Genomic DNA, 21,323 nt, shown 5'->3' on the forward strand with positions numbered 1-21,323 from the left:
GCTTATCAAATCAGTTATACAACTGATATGAGTATTTTACCACAATTTCCCATCCCGAAACATTGAATAATGAGTAGTATTTTTAGTCAACACCAAATTAGTAAAACACTCTATTGCTAATTTACCATTACAGAATAAAAATGTGGACATGAGTACCGGTCTTAAAAAGTTAATACAACCTAACGATTTATTGTTATTGTTTATTGTTTAGGTAACTGTTATTAATTGATATTTTTATTAAAATAAATTATTTAAAGACATATTTATTCAGACTTTAAAAACTAGTATATTATTGTATCTACATTTAAGTTAAATTTGTTAAAAGTTTTTATTTATTGCTAATTTTTTCTTGTTCACGCCTTTAAGATTATATTCACCTTGGAATTCGCTGCATACTGGGTAATATATTATTTGAAGACAATTTATTATTAATTATTGAAAAATTAATACTTAAATAATATTTAGACTAAAATTTAATGGTATTTTAATATGTCGATCATCCTGTTGTTAATAATATATAATATGATCACTGATCATGTTATTCATTTGAGCATTTGGATCAACATAGTTTTACAATAGTTTTAACTTTAGAACCATGACGTCATTGATTATGTTCTGAATGCATTATGTTGCAATCAGTTTTTTACAACCACATAATTTAAATGTAAATCATGGTATATCAACAGAAAACTTTAAACAATGCCTAACTTAGGTAAATCATTTAATGTCTTGCTGAATTCAATTTTATAAAGCTATTTTGTATCAGAATTTTAATACTACCTTATGTACCAATAAATTTATAAAATTTATATTGAAACAATAGAAATCTAAATAGCATAAAAAAACAAATAGTTTTATTTTTTAAAAGTTAAGGTTATTTAAATACTAAATCAGTGACATATTTTTTAATTTTTTCTTTTGGAAAGGACCAGTGAACCTCAGTAGTATTTAATTTAAAAAAATTGAATAAGAAAATCATTTATTTTGAAAATATAATTCTTGGGTAATAATAAGCAATTTGCATAGGAAATATGCAATTTAATATTTGAACTAAAAATGTTTGAAAATAATTTATAGTTATTATCTATATTTATTAAAATTAATTTACACTATTACCTAATAAATTATTTAATCAAATTAATAATTTTAAAATGTTTATACTTAAAGTAATTATTCTTATTAATATTAATTAACGAGTTAATTAAGTAACTACTTAATACTATTTATTGCTGCATTAAATCGTGGACCTATATGTTTTCTTGATATATACCTAATCAATTTAGTTTTGAAATATTTATTACCTAAATAAATTCGTAAATAAATTAATATAAATATTATAATTATTATCATTTACCATTAAATTTGAGTAAAAGTGATAAATGTTCCAACGACTTTCCAAAGCCGATTTTAGGCTTATTAGATACAAATTTATTGTATAATTAAACACCTTATTAGATATTCGGTTATATTATACAATATTTTTACATATAAGTAATGAGGTTAGAAGTTAAGTTAGGTTGTGAATGTACCATTCAGTGAAGTAGTTAATTGTTTCAATAAGAAATGAGATGGGTTGGAATGGATAATTAAGAATCGTTTATCGTGGAGTTAGAGGAATATGGAAAGATCTTTGGCATCAAGGGTGCCATTAATTATGGAGGAGATGAATGCCTGATTCGTAGCATCACTACAGAAAGTTAGTTTAGAAATATCAAGAATTGAGCAGATATGGGTATAGTTATGTGGTGAATGTCTAATTTTAAATTTAAAAGCAAGAAAGCCTTTTTTAAACTAAATTGATGCACAGTTGATCAACGTATCAAACAGAAGTAGAGAAGGTAGTGACAGTTGTAAATATTCTATCACATATATAAACAAATCATGTTCATGGGTGAAAATAGTTTTGATTTAGAAGTAAAATTATAATTCGTATTGAATAAAATAATATATATATATATACAAATTTAGTATTTATAACAATAAAATATAATTTTTTTTATATATAAATAAACATGAATCAATTAAAAATGTCTTATATTTTTGATTAAAGTATTTGTTTTTCCTTACTATTTTCGATGCTTTTCAGAGCTATTTCAAGTTCAAATAAATGTTTATCATCTTCCTCAGGAGCTATCCGCCTCATTTCTGCTGCTAATTTATGTACATATTCCGGATTTGATCCACTGGTTCCACTGCATATTGCTATTCTGGAAGCTATTTGTTGAATAGATGCTTCACCAGCAAACCACTCATTGTTTTCGTCTGCTATATACACTGTGACTTCAGATGGTATTTGATTTTCATTTGTTTTTGTATGAAATTGGACAACCTTCTTAGTATAACCGGCACGTTCACGTAGATCCAACCCCGCACATACGTTATCTATATCTCGATTTTCAATCGCATACGCTATACCCCATACTCGACTCTAAAATCATATTAAATTGAAAATTTTAGGTTTTCTATGAAGTATCTCTAAGTAAGATACCATTTTTTTAATCAATAATATTTTAACATTATTATACTTAAATATACGATATATGTAGTATTTGTTTGTTGTGCAACCTAGTTATATAAAATATATAACCTTGCTACTAAGTGACCTTAGTCAGTGGTCATTAAGAGGACATTACACCCCCATGCATTGTCTCCGTCTTACAAAATGCATATAACTCCATTTATGTTAAATATTAGAGCAAATTGATCTATTATAAAATTTAAAATTTAGAATATTATTTAGCAAATCTTTAAGGTTTTATTTTATATTTTAATTTTAAAACAAGTTATGAGCTTTTTAAAATTGTACAATTGCGCACTTAAGAGTATAATCCTCTTAATCTAAAAATTTAATATTATTATATTATATTAATCTGTATCTTGATATTATGTATTGTGTCTTTAGATCTTGGTAACTTTATAACAAACAATTGTCTTGTGATTATTTTTATATAGCATGGTAGCAATAACATATTACTAACAAATACCATATTATATTGAAATTTGTATTATATATAATATTAAATATACTATACACATTATACATACATATATTAATTAGTAACATAATCCAAGAGCATTATTCAACTTACTTCATTAGTTGATGGTAAAAGAGTCACTACTCGTCCAGGCTGAAATTTATCAAAAAAATTTTAGAAGTTTTTGGTATTAATAAGGTATTATAAAGTGATGATACAAACTGATTGATTTTCTATCGAATAAGTGAAATAGGTAAACATTTTAATTCAGTTTGTTGAAGAACTATAAAAACTATTTTTAATAGATATCAATAATAATATAATATTATTTTATAGAGAACTGAATTCATTAATTTATTTTAAATAATAAAAAAAAATTCCCCATAAAAAAGTGAGCTTGATTGGATTTAACAAAAATTAAATATTGTAATTTGGGTTTGGATCGACCTCAAAATTTATGGTTTGTAACATCACTAAGTTAACACAGTGCAAGTGCAAATTGTAAAATCACCATATGAATAATTAAAAAATGACATATTATTTTAATCTTACTAAGTCATTGGTTCCTCTATGGTCTGGGCTAAACTGATAAAATCGCCTGGTGTATCCTTTTATGTATCCAGGATATTTTTTTATGAATGGAAAATTAGTTTTCCATATCAATGATCCGTAGCCAAATATCCAAAACATATGGTTTTTTAACTCATTGCTCAGTTCATTGTTGTTAATGTGGCTGTTTTCAGATTTATCTGGTTTCATTATTAAAATACTATAATTATTTTTTTTAAAGAATAAAATTTACTATGTCTACATCTATTGTTTATAAATGAATAATTTAATATGATAACATTTTGATAGGGTTTCTAAGGATTAGTTGGAAAATAGAATGAAAATAATCAATACCTATTATTTTGCCATTACACTTTTCGACAAATAGATGGCGTTGTTGAACTTTAAGTAACAACTTACTAGACATATTTTTATTTAAAAAGCTCCAACATTTAAACCATTTTGAAATAAATTTGTATAATATGGATAATCATAAAATATAATTGACTAGTAATTAGTAATTACTATACTATGCTAAACTAAAGTATTTATTTTATATAATATGTATACATTATGCAATTTAGAATAAATATGTCAATTTAATTTAGATAAATAAAACTAATAATTACATAGTTAATTATTATTAAGATATAAAATAAAAATCAGAAAATCATTGATATAGTTATTATTTTTATAACTCAATAATTAAAATGTATAATTATTTAATAACTCATTGAAAAACAATGTTATAATATAATCCTTATAATTTTTTTCGTTTGTCAACATTAAAATTGTTCATGTTGGGTATTCTTTGTAAGAAATAGTGAACAAGTGATTGTTTAGAGTAAAGTTTAATACATTTTTTCCTGTGCATTCTATTTTCTTTATATTAATTTGTATTAGCAATTACTTTACACACTTTTAAAAATGATAATGTTCCTAAAATATTATTTTTTTACCAAATAAATAAACTAATATTTTTAATTTTAAAAATTATTATTTTATTTTCATTTTTGTTATGTGATTATATTATAGTAAAGACTATACAATTATGAATTAAGTCAATATGAGTTTTAAGTATTTTCATATTTGTTTGCTTTTCAGAAATATTTATTGTATAATATTGAGCTTTCTGATATTAAAACATAATATAGTATCAACATTAAAGAATGTACAGAATGTAAAATATTTTTTTTCAACAAACCTGTAGTTCTGTCTTCTGTGTGGAGTATTTTTTTTTTAAACCAAATTGGTAATAATTACTGATTTTGCGTTTTAATTAAGTATATTATAATATATATAATTAATGGAATTTGTTTATGAGTCTTGTCATCGTTAAATAATAACTAAATAAAAGTTCTAATATTACTCTACAATCTACATAAATAACATATTATTATACAGGTTAGTTAATATCATAGGCGTGTTTATGGGCCTTGTCTGTCCTGCAAAATTTGATTTTACTTACATTATAAATTGTAGTGCATAATATAACCTTAATTTTTTTCAGTTTCTGATTTCATATAAATTTTTTTAATTTTCATCATGTGGACTTGTAACGTATATAAGACTATAAAAATTGATAATTCTAGTGCAGTAATCCCATATTCCCATCCTCCTGGATATGCCACAGTTGTACACGACCTGCGAATGAGGCCTAGACACGCCTATGGTTAATACTATACTATTACATTTAGGACACAATGTTTTAATTTTGACTTATTTTCTATAAAGAAATCAAAATTATTTAAGTTGTTAGAGTTTAAGATTCTATACATTTAGTACAAAAATGTTTGCTTGTCGTTTAGTAAAAAACAATTAAATTACAAGTATTGATTTGTGGTATATTAAAAATTATTCTTTGCAATAAATTCGGATTATCCATATAGCCATTTTAAAGTTTATACACAAAAAACATCAATAAAATAAAATTGCTTCTAGATTTGTATTGCCTTAACCTCATGATTAATACATTATAGTATGATTATTATTTATTTAAAAAAAATAGATTTATAAATAATTAATATTTTGTTTGGATATCAAAATGTAGTGTTATACGTTAACATTTTTACAGGTACAGTTATTTTTACATTTATATTAGAATGGTAACATGGAACAATTTGAAGTATTTCCATTACACCGATATAAACATCTCACCAAACAATGTTGTGCTGTAATTAATTCTGAATGGCCACGCAGTGAAATGGCTAGGTATTTATTGAATTCACTAATAACTAACCAAGTTTCTCATATATCTTTTATTGTTTTGAAATTAGGGCATGGTGATATTTTATATTTATTGCACTTTCAAGTCGGTATAACACTTGAAAAAATTGAAAATAAAAATTAAATTATTTGCAATTTCACAAAATGTATTAGGTTTGTCTATCAATAAATATTATTTAATAATAATAATTAAAAGTTATTAAAAATCTTTATGTCATAATATAATTTGATTAGGAGTTACTAATAAAAAAAATGTCAAATTGATCATAAATTTGTGAAAAGCAGATAAATTTAATGTAATGAATATTATTAATACTTAAATTATCGATTACTGTTTGTCTGTTTAATTAGATCATAATAATATTCAAAGTCTCAACTACTTCAAAATGTTTATTACCTTACATTCAACTATATTTTTGAAAATAATTTATTAATCATGTTATACACTAATGTACAATAATTGATTTATGTATTTCTTACATAAGATAACAAAGATTTATTTAATAATTTGTCCTAGATATTTTGCTTTCAATTTTATTGCTATTTTGTATTCATAATTGACAAATAACATCAATATTTAAGTTATAAGTAAATTTTAGGGAAATTATCATAATATGATAATAACAATATTATTTTTTCAATTTATCGATGTTTATGATGTGTATGTGTCATTTAGGTTACATAGTTTGGAGGCGTCTTGTGATACCTTGCCAACTTCTTTGGTGCTGGCTAAGGAAGAAGAAAAAGATAACTTCAAAACAGTTTTAGGACATGCAAAAATTACACCAATACCATCTATTCCAGATAGTGGTTTTATTGAAACAGGTAATTAATATTCTATTTATTTCTCAACTAGTATTAATGATAGTAATTAATAAATCACATTATGATATATTTTAAAAAAAAGTACTCTCATAAAGAAGATGTGTTGATAATCTATTATAACTATAATAATTTTTTTTCAAAGCTTTTGATTACTTAGATTTTTTAGGTATTCATGTAATACTAGAGCTAATATATATATTATAATGCCTTAAATATTGTGCTTGCTGTTTTGATTATACATAATATCCTATCAAGTTAGTGTTTTCTTTTCTGAGTGTAACTAAACTATATATTGTACGAACATTTAAATTTTAAAACAATTGTATTGGTCTAAAGTATAACTTTCAACAAATTTCTAATGTGTGATATTATGCTATAGCTTGTATTCACTTTTTCCACATTAAAATAAAAATACATGATTTGTTTAATTGATAATAAAAATTTGTATTGTTTTTAGTGGTAATAGTTAATAATCACAGAGGACAAGGACTAGGAAAATATCTTATGCACAAGACTGAAGAATACATGAAAACGTAATTATTATATAAACATAATTTAAATTATAATTAAATGTTTTTAATTGTTAAATTATTTTCATAGGTTGGGCTTAAATGCTGCCTATTTGTCCACGATTGACAAACAAGAATTTTACTCAAAACTCGGTTATATTCAATGTCAGCCAATTTCAATTTATGGTGGCCGTTTGAGTATTAATAATTCAAAAATGGTTTCTGTGATTGTACCATCAAGAAAAACATTCATGAAAAAACAACTGACATGAACTATATTTTAAAATTATTTTTGTTTATATTTTAAATTACAAACAAGGAATAAATATCACTGATATAAACGTGTGTCTATTGCACATTTCAGTTAACACCTACTAACAGCATTAACTTCATAGTAGTAATAATAATAGTAATAATAATAATAATAATAATAATAATAATAATAATAATAATAATAGGTAATATTAATATATATATATATATTATACATATGTGTGTAAAAAATTACATTATGTACAAATTAATTGAGCCAACGTAAAATAATAATAATAATAATAATAAAATAATTAACTACCTAACATGTTTTTAAATAATACAATTCTTGTTTAAGGGAAAGAAACAAATTTGAATCGTAAAAAATAATAATATATAGTATTTACTGAATCATAACGATAGTGTAATAAAAAAACACCTCGTAACTTATTACTAACAATACAGATGAGTGCAAGACTGAAATATTGTGGTGTCTTCAGCACTTAGTTTTAAAATAAATTTGATATGATGTTTTATACGTATAGCTTATAGACCTATTAAATAATAATAATAATGATAATAAAAGTCTACAATATTTTTATCTCATATGTATAAAATAATATGTACAAACATGTAGCGCCATTTTGACGGGATATAAATTTAAGATAAGTATTTTTAATACATAAAGTTGTGCAATGTCATTGAGTTTATAATTGGAAATATTTTATTAAGTTAACTATTTTTGATAAGTTTTCATAATTACATTTTAAACCAAAAATAAACGCCAGACGTCGAAATTGTCAATTTTTTTAAAATGTAAAAACATTAAAACTAGGTATATTTACACACCTGCAGTGGTACATCATTAATTGATAAAAAAAATTGGTAGGCACGCAGTTTAAAAATTCGACACTAAAATACAATCTTTGGTTAAAATATGTATGTATAAAAAAAAAGGATATAGTCTTAACAAAATATATAGTTTGTTCATAGTATTTATGTGCATAATATATATATTATGTAGGTAGGTATTACGTATTTTATACAACCTTTGGTAGGTTTTTACAAAGTTGGTATAATACATATATTTAATAAGTCTAAATAAGTATAACGACAATATTACAGTCTCAAACGAATACAGCAGCAGTAAATAAAATAATTAAAAAACTAAGTATACCAATCGCACATAATAGCGGTGCTATTCTACATGCGAAACCCGTATTTTCTTGGACATCTAGTGAGTTCTATAAAATAAAAATAAAACGCACACACCGGATTAGGTGGGAGCAGGACGTAATACACGGGTTATTAAAGTGTAAGGTATACTTTGGTACTTAAAACTTACATTACCTTTTGACTATTTTTTGATAATGGTAAGTTTAAGATTTAATGATATTTCTCAAAAGTTATTTATACTTCGTGGTTTGTTATTTATAAGCGTTCTAAGTTTAGAAGAGCGATTTGGGGCAGTAAATGTCACGCGTGGCGAGTGGGGCAGAATATATCATCCGAGTAGGTACCTACTACCTATATCATCGAACTACGCATTCTATGGACTTGTTTTCATTTTGTATAGATACCTATTTACTTTATTATAATATTGCACTACAACATCGTTGACCTCAGTTTATATCCAACAACTCAATAGGTACTTGCTTGTACATATAGTACTCGTGATGTATTTTCTAGTAGGTATATATTATATCTCTTCCGACCTTCATCGATGCAATATATTTTATCATTTATAAATGTAATCTAGGATCAAATTATGTTTAAACTATTCCATTATTTTAGTCTTTTCTTTATCAGTCCAATAATAATAACAAACGTGGACATTATCTACGTTAAAAAAAAGGGAATAATATCAAAAATATCGAGAGAAAATATTGCAAATTTTTAGGTACCCGCCAACTAACAAATCGCTGTGCCGCACAATAAAAAAAAATATTATACCTGCAGCTTTGTTTGGTTTCTTTGAAAAATAAGATATGTCCGAGGAAATACGAGCGAGCGTCGCGCTTAAAAATTAACTCCTCCACAATATTTACGTATTATAATATTATGCTTTCGCGGGGATAATGGCGTAAGGGGTGAAATGTACCTACAAACGATATCGTTGTCATCGTTATTATAAATCTAATTCGACTGAGCACCCCATTAAGTGGGTGTGGAGTACCAGTTGTGATGGTTCTTAAGCGGGTCGGCGGCGTACACGGACGACGGCGGCGGAGGCGGCAGCGGCGGGCCAGTAGCCATCGTCGACTTGGATGGGTGGTAAAGATGGAAGCCGGCGGCCGAGTGATAAAACGCTGCGGCCGCAGCTGCAGCGGCCGCGGACGTCTGGTCGTAATGGTCGAGTGGCACGGCGGGCGGCGGCGGCGGTGGCGCCGGAGGTGCAGGGTTGTACGGCTGCGGTTTCAGCGGCAGCGCTGGCGCAGCGGACGACGTCACCTCAGCGTGATGTCCGTACTGCTGGTGCAAGTGCTGTTGCCGTAACTGCAGCAACGCGTCCGCGGACGTCGGCGGCGGCGGTGGTCCGTACAAATCGTACTGGTGTTGTTGCTGGTGCTGGTGCTGCTGTTGTTGCTGGTGCTGGTGCTGGTGCTTGTCACGCGGCGACACCGACGACGGCGGAGTCATTGCCGTATGGTAATCTGCATAACTGTACGGCGGTGGTACGGCCAACGCGCCGCCGCCGTTGCCAAATTCGTTTTTCTGCGGCCCGAACTGTTGCTGTTCCGAATAACCACCCTCGCTGCCCGGCGGCGTCGGCAACGTGCTCATTTCGCCCGCGTAATACGAGACAGCATTGGCACCGGGTGAGCGGGGAGCGTGCACGTTGGCGCGGATTACCGACTCGCGGTTGGCGTATATCTGCCGGAGCAACGCCGAAGCGGGCAGCGTGGTACCCGGTGCACCGCCGGACGGCTGTTGGCCGTGCTGCGACGCGCCCTGGTGGTGGTGGTGCTGGTGCTGCTGTTGCTGTTGGTGGTGATGTAGGTGATGGTGATGAGGTGGCCCGGCGGGGTGATGGTGATGCTGGTGCTGCTGCTGCAGGTGTAAGCCGCCGTTCTGCTGCTGCTGCTGTTGCTGCTGGTGCTGCTGGTGCTGCTGCTGGTGATGAAGGTGGTGGTGATGTCCCAAGTGGTGCGCTCCGATCCATTGGATCGTACTCTTCTGTTGCTGTTGCTTGAGCAGCGCGTCTGTGCTAAAGTCGGTCGGTTGGTGCGCTGCCGTCACCGCCGATGACGCGGACGTCTTGTCTGTGGCCGGCGGCAGGTGCTTGGACATGGCGTGCTCGAGCTCTTTCACGGCGTTCGGATCGCTCGCGGTCGGCCTCTTGTCACCGCCGCCGTTCGTCTTCGGTGGACTGGGTGGCAACGTGGATTGACACGACGACGAGGCGGGACTCAGGCTGGCGAAGTGCTGTTTTCTGTTCACCGACACTTCCTCTTCCGAGCTGCTACAGCAGCTGTCCGCTGCCGCCGCCGACGCAGCCGCAGCCACCTCGTCCCGGTCGGCGATTTTCCTTTTGTGCGCTTTCCGTTTTTCGTTGCCCGACTTCTTAGGTTGTATTCCTATATTATTGTTATTATTGTTGTTGTTGCTGTTGTTATTATTGTTGTTGTTGTTCAACTGAAACGATAACGAATCAAATATAAATGTCAACATCATCTAGATTCTAGAGGACAAAATATTAAGTATAAAATATAAATAAGTATAGAGCCGATAGAATTATATTATATTATCATTGATGTGTACCTAACACATAAGTACCAAATAAAAAATAAACATTTTCGTGCAAGTAAAATACTAGAAAAGAGTTTAATTAGTTTTATATAGCCTTTCAGGATTATTTTGCTTATTGTTATCCAAAAAACTATATTATTTCATAACTCATAACATGATAGGTAGTTTCATAATATTACAATGATGACACAAAAATCACACAGGCCACTTGTCATATTATTTATACCAGTAGTAAAATAGGTAATACAAGTAGGTCTGTTAAACTGAGTAAATTATGGTCTAATCACTCTAATCTATATGGAAATGTATAAATCCAAATTAATTTAGTTTACTTAGCCGCGGCGGGAACAATAAAATATAATTTGTTTGAACATGGGGGTCTTAGAATTTTATATTATCTACTTGGTATTTATTTTTGTATCAATTGCATTATGCCATCATCATAAAATATGTTGATCTCATTATTCCTTGTAATACTTAAGTAGTTTAAATTACGACATTGTTCAATTTAACTCACTTGTAATCGTTCGGACGGTGCGTTATTCAATTGGGTTATGTCCACATGATTTCTGCCTCTCGTCGGATCGCCCTGTCCGTCCGCCGAATGACCATCGTCTAGGTCGGCCGGTGTCAGGTGATCTCTTCTAGGATTTCCTCCTCGCCCATCTAAATATAACCGATATACAGTTTTATACTTCATACCATTGCTATATTAGACTCAATATAAGTCATAAAATCTATATGATGACCACACTTACCACCACCACCGCCATCGGGTGAACCATTCTCAGGGTCGTTGCCTCCGGTTTCTTCTCTTTTCACCACCCTCTGTCTAATGTGCTCTTCCATTTGGCAACAATCCATTATCAAATTGTCGAATTCTCTGGCACTAAAATCATCATATATAGGTATACATTAATACATTATACATAATATTATACACCACGATCAATATTCCGCAGAGGTTCGGATAATGTAACGCACATTTATTTTTTATTTTTATTATAGCTGGCGAATGTTCTGAATACAAAACGAGGGGACACACCTAATTGGCGCGGGGTTAAAATTTAAAATAATATACAACTTACCTGACTACGTAGTTGACGCAAATTATGTTCTGTTCTTCGGCGTTTTTCGAGTTACAGACCACCGTACCGCACGTCTGCATCCAAGTGTAACCACCATTTTTATTCATCACTCTATAGTAGTGCGTCATCATTTGTCCTTTGTTAATCACTGAAATAAAAAATAAAAATGTTAATTTGATTATAGTGATAAATGAAACATTTTTATACAGGTATTAGGTACACATTATATTTTTAAGATCCAACTACAATACTACATTCAATTATTATAAAATTAATATCGTTAGTTAGTTTTAAAATTTGTAAATAAACATAAAATAGATTTATTATTAATATCTAAATAATAAAATGAAACATTTATATTTAATAGCTGTTAAAAATATTAGCTAATTTCAATAAAATATTACTAAGATTATAAGTTGTTACATTTATAGCTAGATGTATAACATATAATATATTTGAAGTTAGAACACTATATTATGTTATTTAACGGTTAACGGAACTATATACCTATTTATACAATTTATGTATTATTCCATTACACCAAAAATAAAAACGTCCAATACATGTAGATAGTATAGGTAAACAATTATAAATTATATATATTATGTTTGGAACCTACATAACATATCCAGCTATTGTTATAGTGAAGTGTATAAGTAGGTAGAAAATTCACAGTTTAAAATGTACAAATGGAAATAGTTATATATAAAATATAATGTCTACAGACACACGACGAATAATTCATATGATAACAATATAACATCCGATTTTTATTATTGTCCGAAAGCCTCTTGCACGCGACTCGAGTGGAATATTTACGAATTAATTTTGGGAAGACGGATCTATGGCGGCGCTACAATAATGTTTAAGCATTCAACTCATTCGATCTAACTATGACGAAATGGACATTGTTTTTCCGTCTACTGCTGCAGTATTACCGACCTACCTATACGGTATTTTATAGCAGTAGGGACTGCAGGGGTCGGCAAACATATTGTACCTTAAATTAGTTAAATTTCTTTTTCGTATCCTGCAAGGCTGCAATACCTATTTGATACTTATTTAATTTTATCCAATGACAAATTTTCAACATTTTTCTTAGTGGCGGGGTTCACAAAAATAATATGTATTTCAAAAGAATTATCTATATCTTAAAAAGAAAGAAAATAGTTATCGACTGTAATTGTATTTATACGTTTGTAATACTACATTAATTAAAATTTCTTTTATGTATTTTACAAAATAAAATAATTAAAAATTGTTATGCAACATATTATTTTGACGTTTGGGGTCCACCCACGTAAATTCGCTACTTCCTATAACATAAATTCTAGGCGCTCATTGCACGAAGACGAGTAAAACGTACTTATAGGTCGTACTTACAGTCCTACGCACCAACTACGTATATAATATTATACATATACAATAAAACGTACACAAAAATGGTCGGGTCCTTTTTTACAGATTTGTCATTGCATGGCAAAACATTACATTATAGTACTATACCCATACGGCCATGCGTTAGTATCTTTCTATGTCTATATGTACTGAAGATGACAACGACAGTGACGATGATGATAATGATAATAATACACACGCGCGGCTACAGAGGCACTTGCGCCTGTTGAAATATGCCGGGCAGGTATCGCACCGGAAGCTCCGCCCTCCCCCTATTCCGAACCATATAGCCATTACCCCGATGGCCACACGTTAGATGTTATCGTCGTCCACCAACAAGAGTCATCGTCTCGTGTATGATGTATTCGGTGAAGACAAAATAGGTAAGTACATATTATAATATTATACTCGGTGCGTATTACTGTTCTGAATACTGATGACGCTCTTCCGGTCGTTATTCAATTACGATTGCGTATAAATATAAATGGCCACCATTTATATGCCCGTTAACGCGAGATATTATAATATATATCATAGGTAGGAGGTATATCTAGTTGAAGTTTACCTACCTACTTAGTCACCACATAATATACGATACTCTAACCAGTCTAACCATTGCCCAGAGACCCGTATTATATTATTTTACATTTTTATCTGTATCTGCAGCGCGTGTACTATTACAATGCGCACCGTCGTACCATTCAAAACTATAGTAACGACCGTATTGTATTATAATATAATATTATAAAGTTGATGGCCGTAACATTATATAGTGCGTGCATGTCGTAGTATATATACTTACGGTCTAGGTGACATTTTCGGAGTTTCCCCACGTCCTCGCCGTGACACAGGGTATACATGTTCATACCAGTTAGTTCGTCGGCCGTATAGTCTAGTATTTCCGCCACCCTGTGATATAATAATAATAAATCATCGTTATACATTTGCGTATCTATGCGTATATGTAAGAACTCAAAGTGAAATTATCTTTAACAACAATAGGTCTCACGGTTTTAGTATGTTTTAAAATTGTATAGTCCATAATATCTTATATATGAATACATAATATAATGAATATAATGTTCCAATACATAAACTATATTATAAAATAGTGTTGTAGGAAATAAACATATTTTTTTCATATTATTATAGTTGTTAGTCGGTGCTGTATTTTGAACATTTTTTGTATTATTTTGTAAATTAAAACTAAAATGTTTTTTATAAATATCTAGATCCTAGAGAAATATGAACATCTCAATCAGTGGCGTATCCAGGGGGGAGGGGCCACAGGAGCCATGCTTCCCTCGTTGGTCGTATTTACTATTTTTTGTTTTAAAAATTTATATTTATTTGTATACATGAACGCATACTACAATATGTCTTATAAAATTTTAGACTTCTGGATACGCCACAAATCTCAATCGATATAATTACCTTGGTTCGCAATGAGCTATTCGGAAGTCGAAGTATAGTCTGGTGACGAACATGTCGGTTTCCAGTCGGATTTCATGTACGCTAGGTGGGGGTAGAGCAATAGCCAAAGACACTGCGCCCAAAAGCGGTGGTGCACATTTCCGATTGTGCGAAAACGTGTACTGTGGCCTCAGTCTGCAAATCAACAGCACCACCTGTGACATAAAGTAAGATCGTGAGTTTTCGATAAAAAAAAATAAATTTCCTAGGAAATTAAAATTTAATGGTTTGTGTAATTGTGTGATGGCTGGTGTGTATAATGTGTATATATTACTATATGGTGTATATTATTATATAGTATAAGGTTGTCGACGAGTTTTTATCGCCTTAATAATATCATATGATATACATCATACATAATGTACGGCTGTTGTGGCGTGTGAAAAAAAAACAGTGGTTAACGCGACGACATCAACAGTTCTGACACGTAAATGACATAAAAAAGAGGTAAAAAAAAACAACCTCTCGGAACCAGAGGCGTTCTTCTCTTGTATACTCATCACGATCACTGGATATGATTTGTACATCCTAACAACGGTCTTAAGTCGGCCGCCTATTTCGGTCATTCAATTTTCGTTTTACTATACTCTAAACGTTTACATGTTATGAAATACACTTTTATTATTATATTATTGTTTTTTTTTTTTTTTTTTTTAGACGCTTCCGACTATAGTCATTGTTTTTTCGTGTTTATGTGAATCGAATTTTGTATATTATTGTTGAATACTAAAGTGTCATCTGCCTTTTGTCTCTAATTCTATCGGACTATAATGAAATCGGAATAAAATGATCAAACGCATGACACGCACAATTATTGTTATTAAATTGTTTTCTATTGTTCTTTTCATGCAAACTTGTTAAGGGAGTTGTTTTTAAAACAAAACGTTCACGGATCTATGGCGACTTAATTAATTAGGCTCATTCAGAGTAGACGTTAACAAAATTATCAGAGTTGTTCGTCCATAAAACCCAAATCATTCAAACACACACATACGTGTATATTATATATATATAATACACAATATATATATATAAATATATGAGTATATGAGTATGAAAAAAACCATTGGGATTTTTCTCTCGCCCACCGTCTACGGACCCAAGTATAAAAATTATCCATGGTTATTTAACCGATATCTTGTTTTTGTATTAGAGTATTAGAAGCAGACCAAAAATCAAGGTGAAAAAAAATACCACCTAGGGATGAATAATACCGTGATGTAATAACTGTATAAGTAATAGATAGGTATAATGGTTATTTTCTTTCATTTATCGAATATTTAATTGTTTTTATTCATGTAAAATAAAACTCTTATGTAACCATTGTGGAACACCAATTGTGCATTATTATAATTATTTATGTTACAATATCAGTGTTAATGTTGTTTTATCATCGTTTGAATAGCTTTCTCTTTACCATTGTCACCACATATGTAAACATATATACGCGCATTATACTATATTATATCTACGTATACATTTAAGCAGTGGTCAATTTTGTGGTGACAGATTGCTAAAGTATGGAATTTGTAAACGCATCATTGACCATGTCCATGTGTTATTTATACTAGTTTATCTATTACATTATGTGTTACGTATACACAAACTGATGGTAATTCTGTATACACAATACCGCTGTGTAAATAAATAACAATAAGTAAAAAAATAAATATTTTAAGGTATTTGATAATTTAATTTTATTCTCCCTTGTTGTTAAATTTAGACCGAAAACTATGGTTTGGATGCTCGAGGAGATATCCAATTAAAATGGTATAAGTATTTCGAACAAAAGTACTAATTTTTAGTGGTTTCAATGAATCATCATTTATGTTTGGGGTAGAATTTTCCTTCAACCCTTGTATTTTCCCCGTCTTTATTTCGCAGCCCCCTGTTTCATTAGGTCAACACAATCATTCGTACTTTATACATTTTAATATGATTGTTCAAGTATTGATGTGCATGGAAAAATATTTTATTTTGAAACATTATTTAAATATAGGTACTATAAATTTTAATTCTTGTCGGAGTTTAAGTAATTAAAGTAATTTTATATAAAAATATATAGTTATATCAATACAATTTTGTAGAATGGTAAAATTGTAATTTCTAAAGATTATTAGAATCGAAATATTTTCAAACTATATAGGTACTTAGTATGACGCACTCATTTTCGGTTGTTTTAAGCTTAATAATCACATAACCATCAACCCTTTACTACTTTTGGTTTGAAAATTACACTTTTCCCCTTCAAATGAAAGAATTCATATATTACTGAGAAAATGAGATGAAATATATAATTCTACACCCTATACGTTGGTAATAATATCCGTATTAGAAAAGTATATATATATATGTAAGCTCACCCTATATCCGGAGGATTTGAAATGGCAACCACGTTTAGTCAGCGTCGACTTCATTCTAATGCAAAACGCTCTGTCTAAGCCTTTATATGCATTTGTGCTAGATAGAGACATCACTGACGAAACTGAAAATAATATTACAAAGTAATAATTATAGTAAATATTTATAAATGTTTATATTATTCAATTTTTTAATGGATATAACTATTTGTTTTACTATTATTATTATTAATTTATTTATTGTTTTCTATTAAAAGTAAAAATTATTGATTAACTATCTACCTATAAGTGATTTAAAGTTTTTATTATTTAATTATTACGAAAAATATAAAATTATTTTTATAATACTCTTTTATTATTCATATTATTATGTATATCAGAATAATAATATTATTTGTTACACAGTAATGGAATATAATCTTATATAATTATGTGTTCGAAGTCACGACCATTTGTGGCCAGAGTAATGATCCGTGCTTCCTATTATATACTTCAGAAAATCTATACGATATTATAATGTTCCAAACTATAAGCACATGATCGGTGGTCAGTGTGTGAAAAACGATTATATTTTTATATATTCATTACTCAAACATATTATGAACAATTTACATTACGTTACAGATGTCATATAAAATAAAATAAGGCCTATGATTAAAGTCTAAGAATAATTTCGACAGAATTAAAACGATTTCAATAAGTATATCTTTTTTAAATTTAGTATTTGAGCAAAATAATATTGTGTGAACCTATATTAGGTTTAAAATCATAGCCCCTTGCATCAATTCGTAAAAATACTCCGTCACGCACTATCGGATCGAGCGTATTGTAACTGAAAAAGGACCAAACTAATTTTTCCCTCGGACTAGATGTTTTTTTATTTTTATTTTTTGGTTATAAATTGGATTGCATTTCAGTGTTCTATACGGCGTGACGGGGCAATAAAAAACACTCAGGGTGAGCGTGTGGCTAATCACGTGAAACGTCGTAGAGTGTGGCCACCGTTGTCTGAAGGGATGAAAACTCACCGTCGGGATTGGCCGTGCCTACATTAGAACTTCCTTCTTCGGAGCCAGCACTACTGGGTGACGGTGATGCCATCCCCTGGCCTTGAGTCAGTCCTAGGCCTAACTGTTCGGCCAACTCAGAATGATCAGCTTGGTGAATGTAGTCGAACACACTACTACCGGTCATCTCTACCTGAAAAACATAACACCGATAAGTAAAGGAACTATAATATAATAGTTTGACATTTGAAAGCCTCTTGAGATATTGGTTGTACGTTACTAGGGGAATTAAACTATTTGGACTTAGTGAAAAATCTTCCCGAATCGTCCATCATTGTTACAGTCCGTAACGTTAATTTAGTCTATATATAGGGCTGTGCGCATGGTCTACAAACACTCCCCCTCATCACCCTTTCACCGAGAAAGGTAAGGGAGGATTGACGGGTTTTAAAGGTTGCGCGGGTGGGTTTCAGCTCGACTCGAATTCGACTCACGTACACTTGAGCCGTGCGAGCGTGTTCCTCATTCGTAATTCCGAACCGTACTCTCTCTCGCCCGCCTGACACAATCAATAGCTATGCTGCAAAGGCCGACACGGGGGAGACCCAGGGTTTTTGCGCTTTTGACGTGGCCTGTACACAGGACTATGGTGTGCAGGGTTGGTTTCTAGAACTGACGATTGTTTCTACATCACATTTTGCCCAACAAACTAAACAACACTGGTATTTTGGAATATGGATGTATACTATTATACGCGTAATAGTTATAGGTTATATTATAAAAAAACTAACACACTTATGAACATTTAAAATAAAATATAGTTATAGTTCATCCTTACGAGAACACATAAAATAAAGACATAATATTTACTAGTTAATGAAAGCAAATATAATAATACTAAAAATGTGAATTTTATGTAAATAATACTATAAAAATATACATAATCAAGTTTATATAAAATATATTTTTTTGAGGAATTCAAAATTAATACATTATATAATAATATGCTTATTTGAAATCTTATTATAAATTATATAATATATATATATATAACCTTAATCACTTATGCATATCTAATGGTATATTAATTACTTATAATTGTATATAATTTGGATTTAACAAGAGAAATATAAGAAATTGGTAAACCAAACTATTTTTTTTTGTTTTAAATTATTTTGACCAATAGAAATACCGTTCCAAAGTTCCAATATAATATAAATGAATCATATAGTTATATCTGTATATATACATAGTAATATCGTATAAATATTTTTTTACAGATATAATTCTTTTGGGAGATACAAATAACAATTTTAAGTCATCATCTTAATTACGAAATATTAAAAGTTAAAACAGTATATTGTGTTTAAATAATTCTATGAAAAAATAACGTATATTTCTAGAGGTTCATGGTCCACTTAAAAGAAATAGCAGTTATACACAACTGAGTGAATAAAAGAAATAAAATAGATTTTGAAACAATAGATAACGTTATACTAAAAAGTATTTAAGCAACAATGTACAAATCAGTAACAATTTAATTTTAAACAAGTGAATTTATTTTAATGCCATTATAACGTTAATTTAATATATTTGAAAGAAGCGTGAAAATAAATTATACCAATTATGTATAGGGTTAATTCAAGTAATAGATAAAAAAAAAAAAAACTATCATTAACAATATTGTATTCAGTTTTTAGTTAGTAGTAAGGTCAAATTTGAGTTATTACCAAAGTCAACACGGAGTTAAATCAGCATTGTTTGGTGTAAATTATACTTTGAAATTGTTTCACATGTACATTATCAAGTTTCCCCATGTGATATTGTGTATTTAAATAATTATGCAATCATATATTGTTATTTAGTTAAAACTGGATTAATATATTATACATAGCGGTTTATGAGGGAGCTAAGTGTTTCCCCGTTGTTACAAGTAGAACAGTGTTAAGGGCAATTATTAACATTGTCCGACTCAAATTATATATATGTCTTTTTCGAAGGGGAGTTTGTTGTACGGGAAGTGAAGACTTCAACAATGTATAGCTTGGCGTTTATATTGTTTTACAGTGAACCTATACATACTTCTGTACAAAATATTGAGTAACAAATTACAAATATGGTTTAATATTGTACGGTATTTCAAAATACTCACTTGAGAAAGACCTAGGTAGATGGACACGGTTTCTGATATGTATAGAAATCGTCCGTCGGAAGCTAATGCAAATGCAAAACCGTCCAACGACTGTAAAAATAATAAGACATTTTAATATTGTCGAGATGATATTTTAAAGTTGTATTTTTTAATTTCTTACTTGAAGTATATGTGTGCCTTGGTGCTGTTCAAACAATTCCAAGGCTACGGTACTAGGAGATCTGTTTCGAGCTGAGGTTCCTGAAACATGTATAAACATTCTATATTTTCTAGTTAATGTTCATCACACATAGTATACATTATTATATGGTATCCAGTTTGTGTATTTTTTTCATTAAATGCGTGAAATCATATCGTTTCCCTCAAATAAGAACTGTTTCCATAGCCCCTACATAAATACGTCCAGTTTAATCAAAAAAGTCTATCCTAATCCTCAACTGAGTAAACATTTTCGTCCCCTAAGCACCCTCGCGACTTTCATTTGGCAACTTGGTCGTTTACTTTGCACAAACAGTTTGGCGTAATAATATGTGTTAGTATTAATAACATATCTCCCTTATTTATTAATCGGTATAATAATCGAGCCAATCGCAATAAGTCTAAAAACAATTAATATGGACATTTATTTTAAAAAATGTACCTATTTTAAACGTAATATGAATTTATTTGTTTAGTTACAGATACATTGTTGTTTTCAAAAATGCTTATGACACCGTGATAGGTATGCCTATAATATTCCAAATACTAATATCGTCTATA

At 30.2% G+C, this 21,323-nt stretch overlaps 3 protein-coding genes across 6 annotated transcripts in view; 1 reads left to right on the forward strand and 2 right to left on the reverse strand.

Annotated features, from left to right (window-relative positions):
- Positions 1 to 27: 27 nt before the first annotated feature.
- On the forward strand, positions 28 to 7,425 carry LOC132922558 (N-alpha-acetyltransferase 80). 3 transcript variants are annotated; one of them, XM_060986131.1, is made up of 6 exons: positions 28 to 211; positions 367 to 399; positions 5,599 to 5,735; positions 6,427 to 6,575; positions 7,033 to 7,108; positions 7,176 to 7,425. In XM_060986131.1, exons 3-6 carry the CDS (start codon positions 5,635 to 5,637, stop codon positions 7,354 to 7,356), a joined length of 507 nt encoding a protein of 168 aa, XP_060842114.1. In that variant the 5' UTR covers positions 28 to 211; positions 367 to 399; positions 5,599 to 5,634; the 3' UTR covers positions 7,357 to 7,425. The 3 variants fall into 3 exon arrangements, with proteins under 3 accessions (XP_060842114.1, XP_060842115.1, XP_060842113.1); XM_060986132.1 differs by lacking the exon at positions 367 to 399; XM_060986130.1 differs by lacking the exons at positions 28 to 211; positions 367 to 399 and adding an exon at positions 2,154 to 2,289.
- Positions 1,933 to 3,978, reverse strand: LOC132922557 (putative glutathione-specific gamma-glutamylcyclotransferase 2). The gene is made up of 3 exons (XM_060986128.1): positions 3,528 to 3,978; positions 3,090 to 3,128; positions 1,933 to 2,428 (listed from the first exon to the last, which is right to left on the reverse strand). Exons 1-3 carry the CDS (start codon positions 3,732 to 3,734, stop codon positions 2,045 to 2,047), a joined length of 630 nt encoding a protein of 209 aa, XP_060842111.1. The 5' UTR covers positions 3,735 to 3,978; the 3' UTR covers positions 1,933 to 2,044.
- Positions 7,426 to 8,034: 609 nt separating the features above from the next.
- Positions 8,035 to 21,323, reverse strand: part of LOC132922553 (protein trachealess) — a 119,916-nt gene continuing 106,627 nt past the window's right edge. For both annotated transcript variants that reach the window (XM_060986123.1, XM_060986124.1), the window contains 10 exons: positions 20,725 to 20,804; positions 20,565 to 20,654; positions 18,434 to 18,605; positions 17,409 to 17,530; positions 15,007 to 15,200; positions 14,375 to 14,481; positions 12,175 to 12,322; positions 11,845 to 11,975; positions 11,604 to 11,752; positions 8,035 to 10,972 (listed from right to left, as the gene is read on the reverse strand). In XM_060986123.1, the coding sequence (XP_060842106.1) occupies positions 9,494 to 10,972; positions 11,604 to 11,752; positions 11,845 to 11,975; positions 12,175 to 12,322; positions 14,375 to 14,481; positions 15,007 to 15,200; positions 17,409 to 17,530; positions 18,434 to 18,605; positions 20,565 to 20,654; positions 20,725 to 20,804 (2,672 nt within the window). In that variant the 3' untranslated portion in view covers positions 8,035 to 9,493. The remainder of the gene's footprint in view (positions 10,973 to 11,603; positions 11,753 to 11,844; positions 11,976 to 12,174; positions 12,323 to 14,374; positions 14,482 to 15,006; positions 15,201 to 17,408; positions 17,531 to 18,433; positions 18,606 to 20,564; positions 20,655 to 20,724; positions 20,805 to 21,323) is intronic.

This window comes from Rhopalosiphum padi, chromosome 2 (assembly GCF_020882245.1).
Source record: "Rhopalosiphum padi isolate XX-2018 chromosome 2, ASM2088224v1, whole genome shotgun sequence".
In the NCBI taxonomy this organism is placed as follows: domain Eukaryota; kingdom Metazoa; phylum Arthropoda; class Insecta; order Hemiptera; family Aphididae; genus Rhopalosiphum; species Rhopalosiphum padi.

Bases quoted from the DNA above. Each gene is read 5' to 3' on its own strand.
- LOC132922558 (XM_060986131.1), top strand. From the start codon at position 5,635: ATGGAACAATTTGAAGTATTTCCATTACACCGATATAAACATCTCACC. The intron at 5,736-6,426 runs GTATTTATTGAA...TGTGTCATTTAG, and splicing joins CCACGCAGTGAAATGGCTAG to GTTACATAGTTTGGAGGCGT. The intron at 6,576-7,032 runs GTAATTAATATT...TATTGTTTTTAG, and splicing joins TAGTGGTTTTATTGAAACAG to TGGTAATAGTTAATAATCAC.
- LOC132922557 (XM_060986128.1), bottom strand. From the start codon at position 3,734: ATGAAACCAGATAAATCTGAAAACAGCCACATTAACAACAATGAACTG. The intron at 3,129-3,527 runs GTAAGATTAAAA...GATAAATTTCAG, and splicing joins ATAGAGGAACCAATGACTTA to CCTGGACGAGTAGTGACTCT. The intron at 2,429-3,089 runs GTAAGTTGAATA...ATATGATTTTAG, and splicing joins TTTTACCATCAACTAATGAA to AGTCGAGTATGGGGTATAGC.